This window comes from Electrona antarctica (genome assembly GCF_951216825.1).
Source record: "Electrona antarctica genome assembly, chromosome: 12".
NCBI lineage: Eukaryota > Metazoa > Chordata > Actinopteri > Myctophiformes > Myctophidae > Electrona > Electrona antarctica.
Window position 1 is genome coordinate 27,097,919 of NC_136793.1, and position 26,461 is coordinate 27,124,379.

Here is a 26,461-nt window from a genome sequence, read left to right on the forward strand (position 1 = left end):
TTGAGGATTTGAAAAAAAGACGAAAATCACTCCGAGACCATGGGCTATAGCCCATGGTCTCGAACGGCATACTATAGCATGCCGTTTTCCATAATTTTTGAGGATTTGAAAAAAAGACGAAAATCACTCCGAGACCATGGGCTATAGCCCATCGTCTCGGAGTGATTTTCGTCTTTTTTTCAAATCCTCATTTTGCATCATTTATGACCATGGGCTATAGCCCATGTCGGACGGCATACTATAGCATGCCGTTTTCCATAATTTTTAAGGATTTGAAAAAAAGACGAAAATCACTCCGAGACCATGGGTATAGCCCATGGTCTCGAACGGCATACTATAGCATGCCGTTTTCCATCATTTTTGAGGATTTGAAAAAAAGACGAAAATCACTCCGAGACCATGGGCTATAGCCCATCGTCTCGGAGTGATTTTCGTCTTTTTTTCAAATCCTCGTTTTTCATCATTTATGACCATGGGCTATAGCCCATATCGGACGGCATACTATAGCATGCCATTTTTCATCATTTTTGAGGATTTGAAAAAAATACGAAAATCACTCCGAGACGATGGGCTATAGCCCATGGTCTCGAACGGCATACTATAGCATGCCGTTTTCCATCATTTTTGAGGATTTGAAAAAAAGACGAAAATCACTCCGAGACCATGGGCTATAGCCCATCGTCTCGGAGTGATTTTCGTCTTTTTTTCAAATCCTCATTTTTCATCATTTATGACCATGGGCTATAGCCCTTGTCGGACGGCATACTATAGCATGCCGTTTTTCATCATTTTTGAGGATTTGAAAAAAAGACGAAAATCACTCCGAGACCATGGGCTATAGCCCATCGTCTCGGAGTGATTTTCGTCTTTTTTTCAAATCCTAATTTTTTATAATTTATGACCATGGGCTATAGCCCATGTCGGACGGCATACTATAGCATGCCGTTTTCCATCATTTTTGAGGATTTGAAAAAAAGACGAAAATCACTCCGAGACCATGGGCTATAGCCCATGGTCTCGAACGGCATACTATAGCATGCCGTTTTCCATAATTTTTGAGGATTTGAAAAAAAGACGAAAATCACTCCGAGACCATGGGCTATAGCCCATCGTCTCGGAGTGATTTTCGTCTTTTTTTCAAATCCTCATTTTGCATCATTTATGACCATGGGCTATAGCCCATGTCGGACGGCATACTATAGCATGCCGTTTTTCATCATTTTTGAGGATTTGAAAAAAAGACGAAAATCACTCCGAGACGATGGGCTATAGCCCATGGTCTCGAACGGCATACTATAGCATGCCGTTTTCCATCATTTTTGAGGATTTGAAAAAAAGACGAAAATCACTCCGAGACCATGGGCTATAGCCCATCGTCTCGGAGTGATTTTCGTCTTTTTTTCAAATCCTCGTTTTTCATCATTTATGACCATGGGCTATAGCCCATGTCGGACGGCATACTATAGCATGCCGTTTTTCATCATTTTTGAGGATTTGAAAAAAAGACGAAAATCACTCCGAGACGATGGGCTATAGCCCATGGTCTCGAACGGCATACAATAGCATGCCGTTTTCCATCATTTTTGAGGATTTGAAAAAAAGACGAAAATCACTCCGAGACCATGGGCTATAGCCCATCGTCTCGGAGTGATTTTCGTCTTTTTTTCAAATCCTCGTTTTTCATCATTTATGACCATGGGCTATAGCCCATATCGGACGGCATACTATAGCATGCCATTTTTCATCATTTTTGAGGATTTGAAAAAAATACGAAAATCACTCCGAGACGATGGGCTATAGCCCATGGTCTCGAACGGCATACTATAGCATGCCGTTTTCCATCATTTTTGAGGATTTGAAAAAAAGACGAAAATCACTCCGAGACCATGGGCTATAGCCCATCGTCTCGGAGTGATTTTCGTCTTTTTTTCAAATCCTCATTTTTCATCATTTATGACCATGGGCTATAGCCCTTGTCGGACGGCATACTATAGCATGCCGTTTTTCATCATTTTTGAGTATTTGAAAAAAAGACGAAAATCACTCCGAGACCATGGGCTATAGCCCATCGTCTCGGAGAGATTTTCGTCTTTTTTTCAAATCCTCAAAAATGATGAAAAATGGCATGCTATAGTATGCCGTCTGAGGCCATGGGCTGAACTTGAACCCACGACCTGTGGCTCACATAGACAGCAGCTTATCACAGAGTGCCACCATGCTCTCTGAGAATCTCCTCAGCTTTCCATCTCTTTCCAGTTCTCTTCTGGATGTTATTCTCCAAAACATGCTGCAGAGTGAAAGTAGAAGGAACTCAGCTGGATTTGAACTCACAACCTATGGCTCACATGGACGTCATCTTAACAAGGGTGCCACTGAGCTCTCAGTGATTTTTAGGTTGTAAGTTGTTCTTCTTGGTGTCACTTTTCAAATGGGGCCTTGGGATCATGTACAGAGCATTTGAATGGTGCTGTGCATCAAAGGTGTCTTTAGTGCTTTTAAGTGTTATTGTGGATGTTAATCAGATAATACAGAGGAGAAACCATGACAGGACACAGACAGCCTCCCCATTGGTGGATGTGATCCTGGCAGCCAGCCCAGGTGTGTTCTGGTCCTGTTGATTGAGCTGAGAAGGACCTATAAACCTTCAAGGTTTATAGGTCCTGTTCTGAACACACTCGTTACTTTTCTTCCAGTTTATTATACTCGTCGTCACGCTACTAGTCCTACATACTTACACCTAGAAACCCCATTCAAACCTACTTAGGTTCATCTTATGGTGGACATGTTTGCCTGAAAAGGAATCTTTTAAATGTTTCATAGTTTTAGAAATATAGTGCTTTCAAATTTGAGAAATCTACAATGGGGCTCAATGGCAGATATTGGCACGTCAAAAAAGCACTTTCACCTAGAAACTGCATTCACACTGTTTCAAATTCAGCTTACTGTGGAGACACATGCTGGAACTTTTTACTTTGAAATGTTTTGTAGTTTCTGAGTTATTTAACTTAAACTCCCAATGCATTCTCAATGGCAATAGCACAAACTTTGGCATGCTACTAGTCCTACATACTTACACCTAGAAACCCCATTCAAACCTATTTAGGTTCATCTTACGGTGGACATGTTTGCCTGAAAAGGAATCTTTGAAATGTTTCATAGTTTTAGCATGCCGTTTTTCATAATTTTTGAGGATTTGAAAAAAAGACGAAAATGAGGATTTGAAAAAAGACGAAAATCACTCCGAGACGATGGGCTATAGCCCATGGTCTCGAACGGCATACTATAGCATCCCGTTTTCCATCATTTTTGAGGATTTGAAAAAAAGACGAAAATCACTCCGAGACCATGGGCTATAGCCCATCGTCTCGGAGTGATTTTCGTCTTTTTTTCAAATCCTAATTTTTCATCATTTATGACCATGGGCTATAGCCCTTGTCGGACGGCATACTATAGCATGCCGTTTTTCATCATTTTTGAGGATTTGAAAAAAAGACGAAAATCACTCCGAGACCATGGGTTATAGCCCATGGTCTCGAACGGCATACTATAGCATGCCGTTTTGCATCAATTTTGAGGATTTGAAAAAAAGACGAAAATCACTCCGAGACGATGGGCTATAGCCCATGGTCTCGAACGGCATACTATAGCATGCCGTTTTCCATCATTTTTGAGGATTTGAAAAAAAGACGAAAATCACTCCGAGACCATGGGCTATAGCCCATCGTCTCGGAGTGATTTTCGTCTTTTTTTCAAATCCTCATTTTTCATCATTTATGACCATGGGCTATAGCCCATGTCGGACGGCATACTATAGCATGCCGTTTTCCATCATTTTTGACGATTTGAAAAAAAGACGAAAATCACTCCGAGACCATGGGCTATAGCCCATCGTCTCGGAGAGATTTTCGTCTTTTTTTCAAATCCTCAAAAATGATGAAAAATGGCATGCTATAGTATGCCGTCTGAGGCCATGGGCTGAACTTGAACCCACGACCTGTGGCTCACATAGACAGCAGCTTATCACAGAGTGCCACCATGCTCTCTGAGAATCTCCTCAGCTTTCCATCTCTTTCCAGTTCTCTTCTGGATGTTATTCTCCAAAACATGCTGCAGAGTGAAAGTAGAAGGAACTCAGCTGGATTTGAACTCACAACCTCTGGCTCACATGGACGTCATCTTAACAAGGGTGCCACTGAGCTCTCAGTGATTTTTAGGTTGTAAGTTGTTCTTCTTGGTGTCACTTTTCAAATGGGGCCTTGGGATCATGTACAGAGCATTTGAATGGTGCTGTGCATCAAAGGTGTCTTTAGTGCTTTTAAGTGTTATTGTGGATGTTAATCAGATAATACAGAGGAGAAACCATGACAGGACACAGACAGCCTCCCCATTGGTGGATGTGATCCTGGCAGCCAGCCCAGGTGTGTTCTGGTCCTGTTGATTGAGCTGAGCAGGACCTATAAACCTTGAAGGTTTATAGGTCCTGCTCTGCTCAATCAACAGGACCAGAACACACACTCGTTACTTTTCTTCCAGTTTATTATACTCGTCGTCACGCTACTAGTCCTACATACTTACACCTAGAAACCCCATTCAATAACCCCATTCAATAGCCCATCGTCTCGGAGTGATTTTCGTCTCGATGAAAAACGAGGATTTGAAAAAAAGACGAAAATCACTCCGAGACGATGGGCTATAGCCCATGGTCTCGAACGGCATACTATAGCATGCCGTTTTCCATCATTTTTGAGGATTTGAAAAAAAGACGAAAATCACTCCGAGACCATGGGCTATAGCCCATCGTCTCGGAGTGATTTTCGTCTTTTTTTCAAATCCTCATTTTTCATCATTTATGACCATGGGCTATAGCCCATGTCGGACGGCATACTATAGCATGCCGTTTTTCATAATTTTTGAGGATTTGAAAAAAAGACGAAAATCACTCCGAGACCATGGGTTATAGCCCATGGTCTCGAACGGCATACTATAGCATGCCGTTTTGCATCAATTTTGAGGATTTGAAAAAAAGACAAATCACTCCGAGACCATGGGCTATAGCCCATCGTCTCGGAGTAATTTTCGTCTTTTTTCAAATCCTCAAAAATGATGAAAAATGGCATGCTATAGTTTTAGAAATATAGTGCTTTCAAATTTGAGAAATCTACAATGGGGCTCAATGGCAGATATTGGCACGTCAAAAAAGCACTTTCACCTAGAAACTGCATTCACACTGTTTCAAAGCTTACTGTGGAGACACATGCTGGAACTTTTTACTCTGAAATGTTTTGTAGTTTCTGAGTTATTTAAGTTAAACGCCCAATGCATTTTCAATGGCAATAGCACAAACTTTGGCATGCTACTAGTCCTACATACTTACACCTAGAAACCCCATTCAAACCTATTTAGGTTCATCTTATGGTGGACATGTTTGCCTGAAAAGGAATCTTTGAAATGTTTCATCGTTTTAGAAATATAGTGCTTTTAAATTTGAGAAATTCAGAATGGGGGTCAATGGCAGATTTTGGCAAGTAAAGATTTGAGTGGGGTTTGAACCCACAATCTCCAGATCGTGCAGCCAGTGTACTAAGTCACTGATCTACTTGCTGTCGTTTTTTCATGATTTTCATCTTTTTTTCAAATCCTCCAAAATCACGAAAAACGACATGCTATAGTATGCCGTCTGAAACCATGAACTATAGTATCTGCATCATCAATTGGTTCTAGTTCTAGTGAACAGAAATAATGAATACATAGATTTGGTACCTAACTGTAGGGATTACAAACACGTAAAGAACCTGGGGGCTATCATCTATGAAAAGGCAACACAATGAGCAGAAAATAGAAATGAACCATTTAAATATAACAAATTGAGTAGAGCACTGCAGGGAGTTGAACCCCATTCCGGTAAACCAGAGGTACCACACCAGTGCCTTAGTTTTTGTTTTGTTGTCATTTACAGGTCCATTCGTTGAAATGTAAATTTTACATTTCAACAGTAAAGAAGAAAAACACAGAAGCACAAAACTAACATTTGAAAAAAAGGCGAAAGTCATGGAAAAGCGAAAGGCTATAGTCCATGTTCTCGGAGGGCATACTATAGTATGTTGTTTTTCATGATTTCGGAGGATTTGAAAAAAAAGGCGAAAAACACGGAAAAGCGAAAGGCTATAGTCCATGTTCTCTGAGGGCATACTATAGTAGCCTATGTCGTTTTTCACGATTTCGGAGGATTTGAAAGAAAAGGCTAAAAACACGGAAAAGCGAAAGGCTATAGTCCATGGTCTCGGAGGGCATACTATAGTATGTCGTTTTTCACGATATCGGAGGATTTGAAAAAAAGGCGAAAATCACGGAAAAGCGAAAGGCTATAGTCCATGGTCTCGGAGGGCATACTATAGTATGTCGCTTTTCACGATTTCGGAGGATTTGAAAAAAAGGGGAAAAACACGGAAAAGCGAAAGGCTATAGTCCATGTTCTCTGAGGGCATACTATAGTATGTCGCTTTTCACGATTTCGGAGGATTTGAAAGCAATGGCTAAAAACACGGAAAAGCGAAAGGCTATAGTCCATGTTCTCGGAGGCCAAATTTAGTCCAAGGAGTATTTTTCAAGCAAAACTAATGTTTTGACATGTCACATGCTATACTTAAAGCATAATGACATTTAGAAAATATTGCCTTATAATAGGTTGTCAATGGTGGCATATTGGATTAAGGCAAATTTAGGGTATTAGCAGTGAGCAGATTAGGGTAGATTTTTTTATCCTGGCTAGTAGACCTAATGTCCTGTCAGAATCAGTTGAGAAACAAAATAATCCAATTTTGTCCAACCTGAGAGGAATGTTTTACTTTATTTACTGGACTATTCATGAGAGAGAAGTTATTGTCACCGTAACTCCTTGCACAATTGCAGGAAGAATGAAGTATAGTTTACCCACTATTAGTCATTATTATAATAATATATAATATAATATATAATATAATAATTCGGCCCGGTCATTTTCGCGCGAATTTGGCCCAGACCAGCCCACCACAACCAGCACGCAGATAGCAGAAACAATACCGACCGCTCTGTTGAGGCACACAGAAACAAACAAGCCCTAATACCACTACTTTATAAATAAATTATAAATGATACAAACCAACAGACAACTACACAACCCTTTGTTGCTCTCACAAGAATGATGCTGGCAAAAGGTATACTGATACAGGTACAGTGAAATTATCATGATGGCACTGGCAGAATGGCAGCATGCCCGGACCATTCCCAGTCCCCCACCGGTACGTCCTATGGCCAATCCAGCCCCGAGTACAATGTAGATGAGAAGTATCCAGGTACTGCTCTAACTGTTCAAATGTCGTTGCATTTCCAGTGCAGAACCTTGCATCGGTTTTGAAATGCAGCTGAGGAATTACTGTAAGGTGTAAGGTGTGTAGGCTATAGCATGCACCGTGATGCACAATCACATTTTAGAGCTGTATGGTTCCAGCATACCTGCAAGGGTAGAACAAACAGCTGCATGTCAATGGTGAGGGGAATATGGTACGTGTCATTCCCATGTCAATGGTTACCATATCAGCTGCCTGCTTGGTCACCTGGTGGATGAGAGGGTGCAAGAGGGACCTTGACCTTTAGCACATAGGACCAAGACTGGTCCAAGATTCTACACCTACATATGAGCTTATGGTCAAGTAGTATTTTTTCATATATTGCCAATATTTATACATGGTTACAAATGGATAAAATAACAGAGGATTTTACTGCCTGTCTCTTCCCCTGTTTCTTCACTAATCCGATCCAGAAGAACACAGTTTGCTGGCCATTGCTATAGAGCTGATCACAAGGGTTAACTGGCTGGGGGGACCAATACATGTACTGCAGATACATAGTATACTGGTAGTATAGTAGTATACTGGTAGTATACTAGTACTATACTATACTAGTAGTATAATGGTAGAAATTAGAGAAACGGCTGGATGGCACTTACACCCACCTTCTAATGAGAGTGCAAAATCTCTTGGAAGAACCACCCATCGACTTCTCTAATATACGGCAACCTTTCCCGTGTTTCTTCACTAGTCCGATCCAGAAGAACGGTTTGCTGGCCACTGCTACAGAGCTGATCATGAGGTTATGTTATATCTTCCCTTCTTCTCTGGAATCCTGCCTAAGACCAGTGGTAGAAAACTGTCGTTCCCTGATGTCATCGCTAGGGACACATGCATCAAAAGCAGGAACTGGGGATGGCAATGAAGGACCGGAAAGTCTGGTGTGGCATTGTGAAATCATGGTGGCATTATAACAGACCGGGCCTTTACCTATAACTACACAGATCTGCATAAAACTTTGTATGCACACTCCCTAGGGGAAAAACATCTGGCCTGCATTTTTCGAAATGTGCAGAATCAGAATCCAATCACTATCATATAAAGAGTAAAATCTTCAAAAAGAAAAAAAAATCAAATAAAATGGTGTTCTTAAACAGTAAAACAAACAGAATATAGTTTCACAAATAGCAATAACTGATAACAATGACATTTGTTCTATTATTAGTAGGCCTACTTAAATGTTCTTTGGCTATGCTTACAAAGTCTAATATTATGGATTCTATGTGTCGCTATGCAAAGATGTCTGGTGTTGTGCAGGCACTTGGCAAGAAGCTTCTAGTAGAATATCCTGAGATTAGCAATTATATAGTGCCTGGTCCAATAAAATAACTGCCTAGAGAGATGTATAGATTTGTTTACATTGCAGGGGCCTAGACCTGCAAAAAAAAAAAAAATTAATGCAATATTCGACATGTAATTTTAGCATAAAGCATAGTATCATACTTAAGGTAGCATTTTGAGATATGCAATCATCTCAAAATGTGGGGAACGGAAAGTTATTTTCTGGAATAGATTAGTGTAGCTGGTGGGGTCCCGGGTACATGAGTTGAGAGATTCACATCCACATGGCAATTACACTCAGTCAGACATACATATGTAATGCAACTTTATAAATATTTTCAAAATACATTTGCACCTAGATCACAAGTACATACAGTATATACACTGGTATAATGGCAACACACAAGAACTTTTTTATTTTTGTTAATATTTGAAAGGAAACAATTCCTAACAATTTTATAATTTTCCATTGCATTTAATCTGTATTTGAAGTTTGTAAAGGCGTAACATAGAGATAGATTCAAATGATTAAAGATACATTTATTTATGCCACACTGTTCCATTTCATTATTATTAGGAGGAGCTTCTCACATTTTGAGTGTTGGTTTTCCATTGGAGTTTGAAAATGTTAAACTTTTTTAAACAAATAAAGATAAAACATCAATCATAAACATCTCACAATCGGCCAAATAATAGTCAATTAATATAAGAAAGATGCAAAAATAAATGTAATGCCTCAACTCCTCACTCCGCAGTTCAAATATGATTATTTTTTGGGGGGGTCACAGCCTGAAAATGTTGTGAATCAGTTATGGGAATTAGAAAAGGGTCACAAGGACAGCCTTCTTCAGGACCTAGAGGTTGTAGCAATAGATGTTGCTATTTTATCTTCATTGTTTTATATTCTTTCATGTTACCGTTATTTATTTTAGGGACTCAGTCTTATGTTGGCTGCAGGGATATATATACTCAACAAATTCATAGGCAAAAAAGGGCAAGTAATTACATTAAAAAAAATGGACAAATAATAGTAGATGTTGGTTTCAACTCAGCTTAGGGTTTCCTAGTGTGTGTTGGATAATAAAGTTAGTCTTGAGTAAGTTTTCTTGAGTAAGACACTGAATTGCTCCCGATGTGCAGGTTGGTGCCTTGCATGGCTTCCTCTATTGCTGTGTGATATTGTGATTGTGTGTGAATGGATGAATGCACAATCTATGTAAAGCGCTTTGGTAAATGCCATTACCATTTTTATTTACCATTTATAATGGATCTTCTTTGCATTCAAAATTTCTAATTCTAGAGGTCCATCTTCAAAATGCCCAACCCTGAATTACATGTTTCCCTCCCTTTCTCATAAGGTGCCATATCTCTACATCTCTGCTTTAGTGCACCAGTTTGTTGTTGGTTCTAGGGATGAGCTGAATGTTTATTGGATTGGGATTCTGATCATAAATATGAAAGTTTGGTTCAGCATATCCTTTTCACTGATTAAAAATGTATTATACCACATGGAGTGTGGTATAAAGAAATGTGAAGTCAAGAGTTTATTCAATAGGTCTACTCATAACTGTGGAGACTGTCACTCAAACAGATGTGGGCACACTCAATTGCATATTATCTTAAAATCCTTCCAACAAGGAAATTAACACTTACAGCGCTAGCATTTATTGATAAATTATGATCTAATTCACGCCAGCATTTTTCCCAGTTGAGCTCTTATTTTGAAAAGGCACATTTTCCAGACTACCGGAAGTGAACATAACCTAGTAAGTGGAACGGGTCCTGGACAGGCCTTGTTTACAAGATGGGTCTATACCAGGGCACTGGAGGGCTCCACATCGTCGGCTCTGTGCCATCAAAGAAACGTTGTTTTGACCAAAAATGCCATCTGGGACAAGGAATAGGAGATACAGGAGATTGAAAGAAACAGATCGAATGGATCATTATGGTGCAGACGATCTAAGATGGGCGATCCATGACAACAACAGGTAGCTACCCAATGCTAGCGCAAGTAGCATTATGGCTTGATCGATCGAAATTGCCATTGATCTATTCTACGCCAATGGCGGTAAGCTTTAATTGACCTAGATCTACGCCAATGGCGCGGAGGGTGTTAATGTATTATATCAAGCTTCAAAGTATAAAAATCAGTCCCACTCCAAAGCATTTCCCGCTTTAAATGCCCTTGTTTATTCCTATTCCAACCTTTCACAGATCTAATGAGACCATTGACGTACAAAGCTGTTTGTTCAGACTTGTTGAGAGTAATGAAATGGGTGACATAGTCAGGACTCAGACTCCCATTTCCAGTCTAGATCTTAGGGTTGAAGTCGACGCCGGGCCAGTCATAGATGTCTGGAAGGAAAGAGTCATAGTTGGTGTTCCAGACAGTAGAACGCACAAAGCTGTCCTTTTCCAAAGGCTCAGGGTAGCGGAATGCCATGCCGTTAGCATAGACATATTCCACCACCTGTAAGAAGAAGAGACAGAGAGATGGTTAGCATTTGTCCAGACATAACGACAGAAAGGGAACAGATACTCAGGCTGACCATTGACGACCATTGAAACACTCATACACCAGTTCAAAAAGTCAGGGGAGGTTCAGAATAGTCAAGCATTGTGTGACCTCTGTTCGAGAAAGAGAAAGCAGAGAACTTTGGGCTTGCAGGCAAAAATATACTTTTCCCATATCCATCCTAATTAACAAGAAATTGGCAACTTTGCCATGATTTCATCACACAGATCAAGAAAGACAATTCTTAGTCTTGCTTAAAGGACAACTTTAGTTTTTTTCAACCAAGGTTCATGTTTTAGGTTGTTATTAGAGAAAGTAAAAGATGAGTGTTAAACTTTTTTCATTTGCTGCTTTCTTTCGTTTTAGGGATTTTAGCTGTTTTTGACAGGTGGGAGGGGGCATTCGAGCATGGGGCTAAATATGTATTATTTTACATAATTTTATAGCGATTTATTTTTTTATCATTTACTATAGTCCTACTAGACCCCAAGAAATTACATCTGGCCACAAAAGTTCACAGGATCTACTGAATATGAAGGTAGCCTATACTGGGGGGAAGCCACACTGTAATAGGCTCAATATGTCAGTTTGACACATTCAGTAGATCCCGTGATCTTTTGTGGCCAGATGTAATTTCTTGGGGTCTAGTAGGACTATAGTAAATAATAAAAAAAGAAATCGCTATAAAGTTTGGAAAGAAATACATATTTAGCCCCATGCTCGAATGCCCCCACCCCCCTGTCAAAAACAGCTAAAATCCCTAAAACGAAAGAAAGCAGCAAATGAAAAATAATTAACACTCATGTTAAACTAAAGTTGTCCTTTAATGGTGGTTATTTAGGTAGTAAATATTTAGTTGAAATGTAATTTAATTATTTTCAGGAAGTCTCACTTTGACAGCCATCTGGACGGAGACCTCTCTGATGCTGGACAGAGGAGGGTAGAGTCTGCCTTCTGCAACATCTTTATCTGTCACTTGCAGTGCCAATGTCTGAATAGGAGAGCAAGCAAAACACACAAGACACAAAACATAGAAGTAATGTTAACGGACACGAAAATACATTTAATTGTAAATTGAATGGAAATATGCAGCTGAAATAAAGACAATAAAAGTATAGTATAGCACTAATGACCTTTGCTGCCTCTAAGAAGACAGTGTCCTGGATATGTCTCACTCCACTCAGGATCACGGCTAGGGCCACACCTGTAGAGCGAGCACACGTGCGTGCGCACACGCCCACGCAGACAGACAGACAGACAGAGACACACAGACACACACACACACACACACACACACACACACACACACACACACACACACACAATGATGCCTTGAGACTATCTTGGGTCATATCTGCCTCTCCCAGACAACACCTCTCACACAATTGTTCTTTTCACTTTGAAGCTTTAAATTTATGTTACTTTTTGATGTATTTCCAACATTTGTTACCATAACCCTTGTTAAGGGGTCACACATCTTTCATTAAATATTCTCTTTCTGTTTTCAAATACAGTTACATTCTATTTCACCTGGAAAGATGTACGCATTATTCCCTTGACCAGGAGTGAAGACACGACCATCGCTCAGAGTCACTGGATCAAATGGACTGCCACTGGCGAACAGACATCTACCCTGTGGAGGCGATAGCACAGAGGACAGGACACAGCAGATAACAGAAGTGCTTTCCATATAAAAGTTACATCATAAAATGCAAAAATAAAATAAACGTTTAGCAATACTTCATATAAGAACAATACAATATAACAACATTACAAGGAACATGAGAACATGCAATAGCCTACTAATTACAAAGAGGTTAAAAACGTTCACAGAACTAGGAGCTGAAGGCAATGGAGAAAAGATTTTTTAGGGGATAAACAACTGCACCCAAGTCCAAGTTTTGAAATTAGTATTAGTAATTAGTATTAGTATTAGCGTGAGAGAGAAAGACAGAAAAGCTCTTACGTTAGTGAGTGTGTAGGCATCCTCAGCGGTGCATTCAGCTTTGGTGGTGGGATTACTGAGGGCAAAGATGATTGGTTTTTCATTCAGGCTTCCCATGGCCTTGATGACATCGTGGGTGAAGAGTCGTCCAGCTCCTGAGACCCCTATAGGAGAGAAGAGTGAACTGGGTGTGAAGCTGGTGTTTTGTTTTCTATATTATTTACATACAACCCTGCTTTTGGAATGAGGCGATGACAAAGTACAGTAAATATAAATGTTGCACACATTCATTGTTTACGGCAGTATTCTGTCCAGGTGGCATAACATTCAGCCTGAAAGAATGCTCCCTTTCCAAGGACTAGAGGGGCGTTTTCAAACTAGCGCTGGAAACCGCCGGCGGCTCCCTATTGGTTCACCAACCTATGTGCCCACCTCCCCGGTAGAACACAACGGAGAACACTGAGGTCACCAAATTTGGAGTGACGCCCCTCTGCACTCTGATTGGTTAGGGAAATACAAGGTTGACTCCCACTCCTATGCCAGATTTCCTGGGTCGTTCGCCTGGGTCCACGAGGCGGTTCCATAACATGCAACTGCACATTTTAAAATACAAACCTTTTTTGTAATAATAACCAAATACACAAAAATGTGAAATCACCTGATCCATTTAATTTCTTGCAAGAAATAGTAGCAGAATTAGTAAACATGGCTTACCAATGATGGCTGAGGGCTTGATTGTGTTGACAGCATCTAGGAAGCTCTGAACATCCCCTGGACTGTCATGGACAAATGCTTCCTGGTTTCCATCAGTCTCCTGGGGTCTGTTCTGGATACAAATACACAGTGGTTATAATACTATACCAGTCCCTGACCCAGTGGGCACTGGCTTATTCTGTGACCCCGCAAGTCAGGAACGATGTCAGTTGGGAATGATGGAAGTTGAGAATGCATGCCCCACCTGGTCATGCAATACCTGTTGCACCCGTTGTCAAGAGTATTAAACGCTGTACATGTTGTTAGGGGTACCCAGTACATTATCTTTTACCACAGTACTAATAACGTTAGATACTTCAATAGGTTATTTATAAACGGGCACCGGCCTAAACAGGAATGCCCCACCCGTTTATGCAATACCAGAAAAATGTGTTGTGCATTGGCTTGTAAAACAGTGTAGTTCTGTTGTACACGATACCAGTCATATTGGTGCAGCTGCACAAACATGATGCAAACTTGCAATGCTCGGGACAGCAATAAACGATGTATACAGTATATCCCAATCGACACTGACTGTGTATTTGTTTATGCTCAGTGTGGCATAATGCTATGACAATGTGATTGTATGCGTTTGTATGCATACAATCACATTGTCATAGCATTATGACACACTGAGCATAAACAAATACACAGTCAGTGTCATTGCGACATCAACAGAATACACCAATATCAATGCAGTGTCCACTGTCCTCAAGTTTGAAGTCAATAGGTCGGGCTGTGCCTGAGTTAAGCCCTGGACTGACAGACACCCACAGACTGAACAGGATTAGTGAATTTACTGAATTTATAGATATAGATGATTACAACCACTAAACATTGTATACCAGGTCCAACCAAGGGGCCAGTGAGGCTATCCAACGTTGAAGCACTGGGCACTAGTGGTAAGAGGAGGGACTGCAGGCGGACCCGTGGAAGTTTGATTGGGAAACCCCGTGCAGCTGGGTTTTAACATTGAGCGCGTTTGCACTTCCGCATTTTGGGCACCAAATTTTGGTGGCCAAATCGAAAAAAAAGGCGGAAGTAGAAGGCTCTTGCTTCAAAACGCCACTGAGCAACTTCCACTGACATGAATAGCGGGGGGGGGGGGGGGGTGGAGCTTCGTGCCAGATAAGTCTCTATCCTGTTAATACTCTATGGGTCCAACACACACACAGACTGCAGGCACACAAATTATTGCTAATTGTCTGCCTCCTGGGGTCTGCCTAGGAGACACCAAGGTTTCACACTACACTATGTACGAGGGGTGGCCGCCAGCAGAGGGCACACATACAGCAGAGCAAACCACAGTCACCATACCAGTCAACACAGCTTAATGTTGTTGTCTCCTGATCTATCTTGGGACGTAAATACCCTGAAAACGACAAACGTCCCATTCCAAAATTGTTAATGACAAAAATGTAGTAGAAATGAAATTATACATTTCGAACTAGATTTCGTTTCCTTCTGGTGTGGTGCCAAATCCCTTCAACATTGGCTCAGGTGTTGCTGAATCACTCTGCGGGATCAGTGGACATAGGTTTTCTGGTTGCCTTTGTGTGGTTGTGTGCAAGTTAAGGTCTTGTTCGGGTTCACCAGTAATGCTTGCTTGTTCTTCTCTTAGCGTCTACCCTCCAAGGACTACAGAAAGTTAATATTTAAATTGGCTAGGACATTGAACATATAGAAAGAATGCATCCACACAAGCAAACACCAACACTGTCTAATATTATTTAAATCAAACATTAAATATGTATTTTACAACATACACAGTACAAACATACTTTTACTAGTAGTCCATGTTTGTCATACATCCAGATTTTCTTCCTGGCTTCAGACTGGGTCAGCCCTCTTTCCATCATTGCCATCACAATCAGGTTGGCAATGCCCAGGGCAGCCTGCAGACAATTTAGACAATTTATGACATTTATGTCTAAAGCAAAATCTGATCCATTTTAAAACAGATGTATACACACCTACAGTAGGAATTGGCCATCTTCTACAACTGGCAACTATACTGGCAACAGCTATAGTGCAAGCAGAAAAGGTAAATATTCCAATCAGCCAGGGCATGAAAACCGCCAAAGAGTAGAATAATAGTAGAAAAGGCATGATGTAACAATGTATTACAAGTAGACCTCTGTCAAAAACAAAATGCAAACCTACATACTGAGAATCTGAGTTGTTTTTGGCCAGTAACATTGTGATTGCTTTGAGCAAGGTCTTTAAAACCACAGACTGCTCAATCTGCTTAGTGGAAAACAGGAGATAACCTTATGCGTTTGTATCATCATGTTAACTGTGGGTCTCTCCATGCCTTTTCCTGTGGCCAAAGTTTAGCTCAGAAACTAACAAGTAAGAAGCAAATAAAATGCTAAGAATAAGAGGATTGATAGATACAGATGTTATGTCCTACCTCTCCAGCTCCCAGGAAAAGCACCCTGTGTTCAGTGATGGGTTTACCAACAGCTTTCTGAGCTGCCAACAGTCCAGCCAGGGCTACTGCAGCAGTGCCTATTAAACATACACACAGGATAAACATGCGCGTGCACGCACGCACGCATGCACACACACACACACACACACACACACACACACACACACACACACACACACACACACACACACACACACACACACACACACACACACACACACACACACACACACACACACACACACACACACACACACACACACACACACACACACACACACACACACACACACACCAGAATTTATTAAAATTGTTTCTTGTTTCTTGAAGTGAACTGGGAATGAACACAAATGAACCAAGGTGAACTGAGCTGAGAAGTCCTGAAGTAGGATGAAGCGCAAACACATAAGGTTTAAGACTTGCCAGCATATTTTACGCATGGGGGAGTGTTTATATGTTAATTAAGAGCGCAATGTGGTATCTGCTATTATGCCCCATGACTTAAAAAAAAGTTGATGGAAGTGCCCAAAACACACCCATGACTAATTCAGCTCCGTTTTACACATAACGCCATGGCGCAGAGTGAAAATTACCACACCCATAATAGGAAATGGCATTTGTCACGCCTCCACGTCTTAAGTCAAGACATAAGACCTTGCGGTAATTAACACATTTTGTGCCCAAAACGTCTGTGGACGTCCTGGGTATTACCGCACGTGCATAGCCCAAGACGTCTGTGGACGTCTTCCAAAAAAAAAATCAAAACTCTTTTTTTTCTTTTTTTTTAACACGTGGTGCCAAAGTTTGTGTTTTCGCCATTGAGAATGCATTTGGCGTTTAAATTAAATAACTCAGAAACTATAAAACATTTCAAAGTAAAAAGTTCCAGCATGTGTCTCCACAGTCAGCTGAATTATAAAAAATGTGAATGGATTTTCTAGGTGAAAGTGATTTTGGGCAGTATTGCGTGGGCTCTCAATGTGTTAAGACGTGCATAATAGTGGTATGCTGTGATTAGGGAATGACATGCACCATTTCAAAAACTGAAATATGTCACAGGTGCCAGCATAAGCACAGTAGCACACACCTTGAATGTCATCATTGAAAGTGCAATATTTCTCCTTGTACTTCCGCATTAAGCGAAAGGCGTTGTGGTTCCCAAAGTCCTCAAACTGGATCAGAGTGTCCTGGCCATATTTCTCAACCACGGCCTCCATAAACTCATCAATCAGGTCGTCATACGCTTGAGAGCGGTCACGCTTCTGGTACAAACCCATGTATAACGGATCTCTCAGGAGGGTCTGGGGGCATGGACAGAGAGATGCATTGATTACTAGGACAGTTTAGTGTAAAACACCTGCTTACTCACTCACATACACACTGAACACTGTCCCCATACCTCGTTGTCTGTGCCAACATCTATCACCACCGGTAGACACCTCTCAGGTCTGATTCCAGCACAGGCCGTGTACAGGCACAACTTTCCAACAGGGATGCCCATTCCATACACACCCAGGTCCCCTAAACCTAAGATACGCTCTCCGTCAGTTACCACTACTGCCTAGAGAGACAGAGAACAGGCACAAGTTGACACCATAGCACCTGGTCATGGAAAATGGCACATGCTTTAATTGGCTGTGGTTATTGGTCTTACACAGGCTAATGTAGAAAGCCCACCAAACCTGTGGGATTAATTATGTGTTCCATCTCTTCATAGTTTATAGTTGGAGACTGTCTTTAAGGGACTTTCTAATTCACTGTGAAGGATAACTACATTAGCCTTTGAGGATAAAGTGGGATCCATGTATTGATAGTTTCTAAGTAACACTGGCACATGCCAGTGCCATGTTGTGTCTGTACTATCTTAAAGGCATGGTTGCTCCTTGATAATGATGCTTTGGTATTACTGTTACTGTGTGGTAAAATATGGTAAAAGAGGGGGAGAGCAATGGAGGGTGCAGGTATCTGTGACACCATAGCTCCTCTCTGTTGAGGTTTACATTTTTGGTGTACATCTATAAAATAGACAGTTGATGTTACTCCAGTGCAGTTGCCAGGTACTCACTGCGACATTAGTCTCTGGCCAGTTGTCTAGGATGGAGCGGATGTGGCCTTTGTCATGAATGGAGATGAACAAGCCTCTGCAGAGAAACCAAAAATGGTGGTTAGTATCATTTGAAAGTTCTAGGGTTGGAGAAAATGCAAACTACTAAAAGTTACTACTAAAATATCCCACACATCTTTTTTTTCTTCAGTGTTTTTAGTATTAGACAATTTATTTTACAATGCTTCTACAAATTATATGACTATACCGTAACTAAATTCTTACTTGGGTCTCCTGAAGATGTGTCCATACTGTGTGCAGGCTAGGCCAACAGTGGGCGTGTAGACTATGGGCATGAGCTCCTCTATGTCTTCCATTAACACTCTATAGAATAGCCTTTCATTCCTCTCCTGGATGCCCATCAGGTAGATATACCTGTGAAGAGAGGGAGGAGGTGGGACTAGAGATCAATGTTGCATTAAAAGGGATACTATCTATGATTATATTTCCCAGAATTCCACGCCCACAATTTTGTGCCCATGAAGCTCACAAAATGTGTGCCAGTTCACTGGTGCAAGTGCGTTTTCAACCGAGCTCGGTGGCTCTTATATATACTACTGGCCAATCACAGCTCTTACACGACTACTGGTTAATCACCGCGGGCCTACAAGCGGATCCAAATCAGAAAGCGAAACCCGCCATATAAGTATGTCTAATAAACTTTATTTCTCTTCAGAAGCGTTAATATTGTAAAATATTTAGTAAAATCAGAAATGAGCCCTTCTAGTACCAAACATTTGCAGTAGGTCACTGTTTATATTTATAAGATTAGTACAACAATAAAGCCAGCGTTATAGTCCGTTGCGTGCAGGTGTTGAGCACCAAACATAGCTGCCATGTATGAATCAGGCAGGCAGGTCCTTCATTATTTATGAACCGTAAAGGACAGCCACAATGTTCCGGCCACCATGACCATATTGTACCAAGCTGACCAAATTACTACTTTGTTACTTTTCTAGTGGGTCCGTCATCTTCTTGAGGTTTCTCTGGAAGCGCATGGCCTGATTGTCCTGAGTCTCCACTTTGGGAGGCAACAGCCCCTGTAACCCCAAAATCTGTCGCTCCTGTAAGGTGAAGGCCATACCCTGGAAGAGGAAAAACAAAAATAGAGGGATGAGTGGATGGATGGGGAGTAATGGTTCGTCAATGTTATTATTAAAGAAAAACCTTCAATTTCCTGTGATGAGGCTATTCTATCCTTACATAGAACGATATGGGGTTACAAGGGATGAATCAAGGAATAGACGTTGCTCTTATATCATACAATGGGGTGTGTGAATATGGTCAAGAAGGGAAAGAGGGGGATACAATATAATTCCCTCTGGAGACCCTCTGTTCATTTTATTAGCGAGACAATACAGAGTGGGCACAGATGCCAACACACTGCTTAAAGACACATCAAACACAATATTTACTGGTATGACAGTTGATGCGCACACACACACACACACACACACACACACACACACACACACACACACACACACACACACACACACACACACACACACACACACACACACACACACACACACACACACACACACACACACACACACACACACACACACACACACACACACACACACACACACACACACACACAGTTAAGTTAAGGCAGTAAGTTAATTTAAAATCAGTCCAGTACTCTGACCTAAGGTGAAGAGATATCAAGTTCTCTCTTGTGCTGCTGCGAAAGGCCAAGCATATCTTCTAAAGGTCAGAGTGGGTTACAGTTGAAGGGTGGTATTGAATGCTGTAGAGTGGACTAACTGACTGGTCACCACCACAGACTTTCACTTTACATTATGAGAGCCATGGACAAATGGTCTCGAAAAGTATATAACAAGTAAATAAATACATTACTGCCTAATACAGTATAACCAGGTCCACGTTTTGAACTATGTAGTGTGTTTTGACATTGGGGCTGCATCACATGCTAGCTACTGTAGGTAGAAAGAAGTCATTCAGGAAATGACTCACCCAAAAAGAGAATCAGGCGCTCTGAATCTCGATCCTTTACTGGACGTGCAGATAGAGCTGCACATAGTAATGCATGTTTCCTAGATAGCTGGGGTCTGTTAAGGGTTTAGATTTCTAACGTCTGAAGCCTGTCCTGGACAGGGTCTCCGGACGTAAACAAATACGTACTTTAAGTGAAGGTCTGCTGTGCTGCTGACCCCCAAATGCCAAGGCCAAACATTTCTATTTCCATTCCATCTCTGGGAATGAACATTTGTTATGACCAGTGCCAGCTACTTTCAGAGAGGACATTTCCTCATGCTGAGATAGTATTTAAGCCTTAAAGATTCTAGAGGACTCAGATCTACACACTGTGTTTTTGTATGATTCAAATTTCAATTACTTTATAGTCACAAGGTCAAATTTGTATGAATGAGGCATCAACTAATAGTAACTATAGTATTAGTTTTCATGCAAAATACACGTGGATACTTGGGAATACTTTGACCCATTCTGGGTCACTGTACAGTCGCTAGCGGGTCGCTCATGAAATAATGTATATAGAAACATAAACATGCTCCATGTTCTTCTGTTTGAACATTTATGAACATTCTATGATGGGGGCATACTGAGCAGCAGCTGAGGGAGAGGGGGCAACCTAACAGAAGGGGGCAGGGGACATGTTTGGGGGGAGGAAGAGAAAGGAGGTGAGAGAGGGGAGTGGGTTCCACAAAGCCAATGAGGAACACTGTAGAGCGAAACACCCCATGAACAGAGAGGGGGAAGAATATAGCACATGGGGAATGATGTATAGGCATGCACTTCCATGTGCATGTAAACTGTGTGTATGTGTGCACGTACAGTATCTTAGCCCAGCCTCCAGTGAAACGTGAGCCAAAAAGTGTGGGTGTGGGTGTGGGTGTGTGTGTGTGTGTGGGGGGGGGGGGGGGGGGGGGTGTCTAACTACAGCTACAGTGTTTTGGATGTAGGGGGGCTGTCCCTGTATAATGCTGAATCATGGTGAGGGTGCATTTAATTCCACTCTAGTACAAAGTGAAATACACAAAATGGACAGATCTTTTAGCATCTTGTTTTGAATGAAATTGTATGACTCAGAGGCAACTCTCTTGAAGCAGAAACATGCCCCTTTTTACACAACTCAACTGACAAATATAATTTCCCATGATTGCATCAGTATCATGATTAGGACAGACATTGTGGAAGACTTGGAGCACTCTTAACATTAGACTTCTCTCCAGAACTGAAAGGCAGAGGACTCTGAGTAAGCAGCATACTGCTGTTTTTTTTCTCCGCAATGCAGCTTTAAGTCAAGTTAAGTGTCATCCGGTGTTGAAATGCAATTATGACAATCTTCTGCCGCTCTGGTAATGATGTCAATGGTTGGTGAAATCATGGAACATAAGAATGAGATTGACTTCCTGCTTTCCAGAAATAATATAGTGTGGACATGTAAGTTTCTGGATACAATTAAACCTAAGAACACATTATAGACATAACTTCAGAAATCTAACCAATGGGCTATTGAATGTGATAAAGCACATGGATAAAGCATCACCAATATAACATTAATGAATATGGATTCCATGTCGGTTTCTAGGGTCACTCAAATGAGGTACACTCATTTGCCCTGTGTTCAGTTTATGGCTTGCTAGAAAGCTATATTTAGCACAGTTAAAAAGATCATGTTCACTTTCCTGAAAAATCATGCAAGCATGCGTCTGGTGGGGTCACCATAAAAGTCACGCATAAAATAGGCGGGGGGAAAATGATGTACCAGGACTTGTTGTCTAAATTGTGCTAAACTGTCCCGATATGTAGCTCTATCATATTGAGATTCTAGACCAGGGGTGTCAAACTCATTTTGGGCCAAGGGCCACATTGCGCGAAAGGTGACTTGATGAGGGCTGCGGCCAGATTAGACTAGAATCTAGACTAATCCAGACGAATCAAATTAACTAGGATCGTAAACAAGGAGAGGCATTATGTCCACTGCATGAAGTGCCAGAACACACACGCTTGCATGCACGCACCTGCAGTTGCTTATTTCTCTTGCCGATCGACTACGCCGCTGGATTTACCGTTGGGCGATGACAGATTTTTTTTTCCAAAACGTGGACGGATTTTTTTTTTCAAAACGTGGACGGATTTTTTTTTCCAAAACGTCGACAGATTGTTTTTTCCTTAACGTTGACAGATTTATTTATTTTTTCGTTTCGGTCCTAAGACCTTCCTCAGCGTGAAGGCCTTAGGGCCGAAATGTCCGTTTGTTTCTTTGCTGTTGGGGAAATAAACAAGAATCCTTTTAGATATAATGTGAGTGTTGGTATTCTTTTCTATGGACTGCCCCGGGCCGCCAGTTGCCCATGTACAGTAATTAATTGGTTAATTAGCTTATGAGCTATGAGCTTGTAGATCTGCTATTTTTCAAAAGCTAAAGTATAACATAATCCTTAAAACACCAAACAGGGTTCCCGTCCTGAATGGGTTCTACTCAGAAACCCGTCCACCAGTGACATCATTGTTAAGACATATTTTTTTTTAAAAACAAGATTTTTTTTACAAAAATGTTTAGATTTGTATTATTGTGAGAATGATGGCTTCCATTTTCACATTGCAACTTTTCAGGACTAGAAATATACTATACTATACATATATACTATAAAGTGCTATGACTACATAAAATGCAATTCTAGTGCCGTCTACATAACATGCTATAAGTCTGTATAAAATGCTATCTAAGTCTAAAAAAGTGCTATCTAAGGGGCTAGGGTAAGTGCTACGGGCTGGTCAAAGCACTGTGAGAACATGCTGAGGGAAAGTGGCTTGGCTTTTACATGGGGTTTACTACAGACATCTGTAGGACACGTTAGATGTGGATACATTTTTCATTAACGACACAACTTTGGCCGATAACGTTACATGAACACAACTAACGTTTTGTGCGCAATGAAAAATCACTACATCAGTGCTGCTGTGTAGAGACTGACAGAGGTTTATAGAATGTTGTGCTGCCTTGTCAGAAAGAAACATTATCTTTATTTCCCCCAGCCCCCCCAGCTGAAAACCACTTGCTGCTCTGTATGTAGACAAATCCTGTGGTGTAGTGTGTTAGTGTATTAATTTATTCTGCACCTCACATACTATGACAAGCCCCCAGCTGAAAACCACTGTTATTGTACAGAGAATTTATAAGATCATTTAAGAAATATCATTGGTTTTATAATGTATTGGATACATAAAAGTATATTATAATAATTAATAATACATTAGATGCTCTGTATACAATATATAATATAATTCAAAATAAAATATGTTGTTCGGTATATCTGACTGCTTGTTGACTTGCCATGTTGTGCAGTAATATGTGATGCATCGCGATGCATCGTAGAATCGAATCGTTAGCTGGTGAATCGTAATCAAATTGAATTGTGAGGGCAGTGCCAATTAACACCTCTAACAGTGCATAGTGACACTGGTGGGCATGTGGGCTGGAATAGAGATGGTCAAAGCACTGTGAGAACAGGCTGGGGGAAAGTGGCTTGTCTTTTCATACATGTTAAAATAACTCTGAGACTATGCAAATATATATATATATATAAGCAACAAAATAGACCCAAAAGGCCATCACATTTGTATACAAATTCAAATTCATAAATTAATTCAGCAGCAAGCAACTACTGCATAATAACTGCTAGCAGAATGATCTACTTTACTGCTGACCAAGAACAAATACAGAGCAAATGAATGGTATTATAACGCAGCCTAGTATCTAAATAAGCATATTTGAACTTTAACAGACACTCGAATTGATCAGGTTTCAGGTGAGTAAATACTGTGTATATGCAAGCAAACTAAGGTCACAGTTAAAACACAGACTTGTCTATAGCAAGCCTGGCTGTAGTTAGCCTGCCACCACTACAAACAATTTAAGAACCTGGACAAATACTGCACTGCTATGGTATGGTACTGTGGAGTATAGAGTAGGTCTCCTGGTTGGTGGAACCTGCTAAATTCAACTCAAACAAATCATTAGCTAAGCTTTATTAGTTCCCAGGCCGAGCCTACAGTATATGTACGCCTAATGGCAGTTGGAGATGGAAAGGTTTTTCAGCTCGTTTTCATCTTCAACTTCTTTATTGTCACATCACAGGTTCACAGGTCAGTGAAGTCAGTGAAATGATTTTTAGTACAAGCTCCCATCATGTGCAGTTGTCAAGAATCATAATGGGAAGAAAACAAGGAAAACAGATCCTCTTTGACAGGATACTTTGAGAGGATGCTCTCCATGTCAAACCCAGTCCTTCGAAATCAAGCAATACTATTCTTAATAACCAGGGATAAACATCTTCTGACTGAGTAACCTGGTCACATTTATTACATAATCATTAAAGCTATGGCCTGTTTTCGCCAGGGTACATTATACATTTTTTGATTATTGGTATATTTTTATTTCTTTGCATATTTCAGACTTTGTATTATTTACTATAAGTAACTTGTATATATTTTTTCTTTACAAAGCCTAAAAAGGCTAACAGAAATTTAATTTAATTTAACAATTAAATCAGTAATCAATTATTTGTAATGACAATTAATCATAGAATAAAATGTCATGGTCGTGACAGGCCTTATCTTGTGAGGGTTGCTCAACACTATTAACTTATATATAGAGAGGTTTGATAAAGACTTCATCACCCATACACCAATCTGGGAACCCATCGGCAAAAAAAACTAAACAAAACACGTGATACAGTACAGTTAGGAGATAGTTAATTCAATTAGAAAGGATTTTGTCTGGTCTACCCAGACTGATGGGCTTGACTACATGGCACTGTTACTCGCCTCTTTCTGGCGAAGGGTTATGGTACGGGACTGGACGTGGACAAGAAACTTCAGTAAAGTACATGAGGACTCAGTACATTTGGGGAAAAAAATATTACAAAAGACAAACCTAGTCGTGCATATCAACATTCACATTTATAGTAAGCCTTGCCGAGCCATGAGGGTCATAGGGCAGGAGTCTATCTCCTGTTTCTGTAGTGTGAGGCAGCTTGATGTACACGTACACCCCCTGGACATGACGCTAGTATGTTGCAGGGACTTACCCCAATCCAACCCTTGATGCTGAGTGCCAAGCAGGGAGGCATTGGGTCCATGTCTTTGGTATTACCCGGACACTCTAACAACAAGGCCACTGAGCTGGTTCACATTTACAGGCCAGTTCTATTTAATGTGTGTGAAATGGCACAATTTGGAATGACACTGATGTTATTTTTGGTGGATTGGTATTGGTTTAGTTAAGGTTAGTGGAGTTTGGTGTGGTTATGTTTAAGGATGTGGGTTGATCTGTCAAGGCTTATGCCACTACTTAGCCTACTTTATATAATCATGTAGCCTAATTGTCCTGGAGCAAATGACACACACACACACACACACACACACACTGTACACACACACACACACACACACACACACACACACACACACACACACACACACACACACACACACACACACACACACACACACACACACACACACACACACACACACACACACACACACACACACACACACACACACACTTACTTTGTTGGTGCGAGGATTAAGCATAAGGGGTTTTCCCTTCTCTTTGGTGTGTGCCCATCTGTAAACAGAGACACAGGGTCGCAGGGACAGGGCTGGCCGTAGCCTGGACAACATGCTGGATAATCACTGGTCTGGTCTGGTCAGTGGACAGCGTGTGAAGGGGGAAACAGAGACAAAGGTGTGATTTATATTACTCTTATATTAGTCTTCCTTGCACTAGAGTAGAGGGTCTGGGTCTCCTGCAAAAAGTTTGAAAACCCTGAAGCAGATGACATGGAGAGTGACTTCAAGGGCAATGAAATGGTATCAGTACTATGAGTTAGGGCTGGGCAATATGACTTCAGTTCAAATCAAGATCACGATTATTTCCAACTTTTGCGGTTGACGATTAACGAACGATTAACTAACGATTATTTTATACACTTTTGTTATTACACTGCCCTCTTAGTTCTGATGTACTTCTTCTAACCAAAGC

At 40.9% G+C, this 26,461-nt stretch overlaps 1 protein-coding gene across 3 annotated transcripts in view; it reads right to left on the reverse strand.

Annotated features, from left to right (window-relative positions):
* Positions 1-10,558: 10,558 nt before the first annotated feature.
* LOC306933143 (NAD-dependent malic enzyme, mitochondrial-like) overlaps positions 10,559-26,461 on the reverse strand; it is a 35,919-nt gene continuing 20,016 nt past the window's right edge. For 2 of the 3 annotated variants that reach the window (XM_079515195.1, XM_079515194.1), the window contains exons 2-15: positions 25,987-26,122; positions 19,369-19,502; positions 18,643-18,792; positions 18,379-18,454; positions 17,713-17,874; positions 17,401-17,614; positions 16,293-16,390; positions 15,661-15,774; positions 13,841-13,952; positions 13,148-13,290; positions 12,712-12,814; positions 12,315-12,385; positions 12,074-12,172; positions 10,559-11,136 (exon numbers count right to left, since the gene is read on the reverse strand). In XM_079515195.1, coding sequence (XP_079371321.1) covers positions 10,978-11,136; positions 12,074-12,172; positions 12,315-12,385; positions 12,712-12,814; positions 13,148-13,290; positions 13,841-13,952; positions 15,661-15,774; positions 16,293-16,390; positions 17,401-17,614; positions 17,713-17,874; positions 18,379-18,454; positions 18,643-18,792; positions 19,369-19,502; positions 25,987-26,100 — 1,749 coding nt within the window. In that variant the 5' untranslated portion in view covers positions 26,101-26,122 and the 3' untranslated portion in view covers positions 10,559-10,977. The remainder of the gene's footprint in view (positions 11,137-12,073; positions 12,173-12,314; positions 12,386-12,711; positions 12,815-13,147; positions 13,291-13,840; positions 13,953-15,660; positions 15,775-16,292; positions 16,391-17,400; positions 17,615-17,712; positions 17,875-18,378; positions 18,455-18,642; positions 18,793-19,368; positions 19,503-25,986; positions 26,123-26,461) is intronic. The other variant, XM_079515196.1, reaches the window with a different exon arrangement.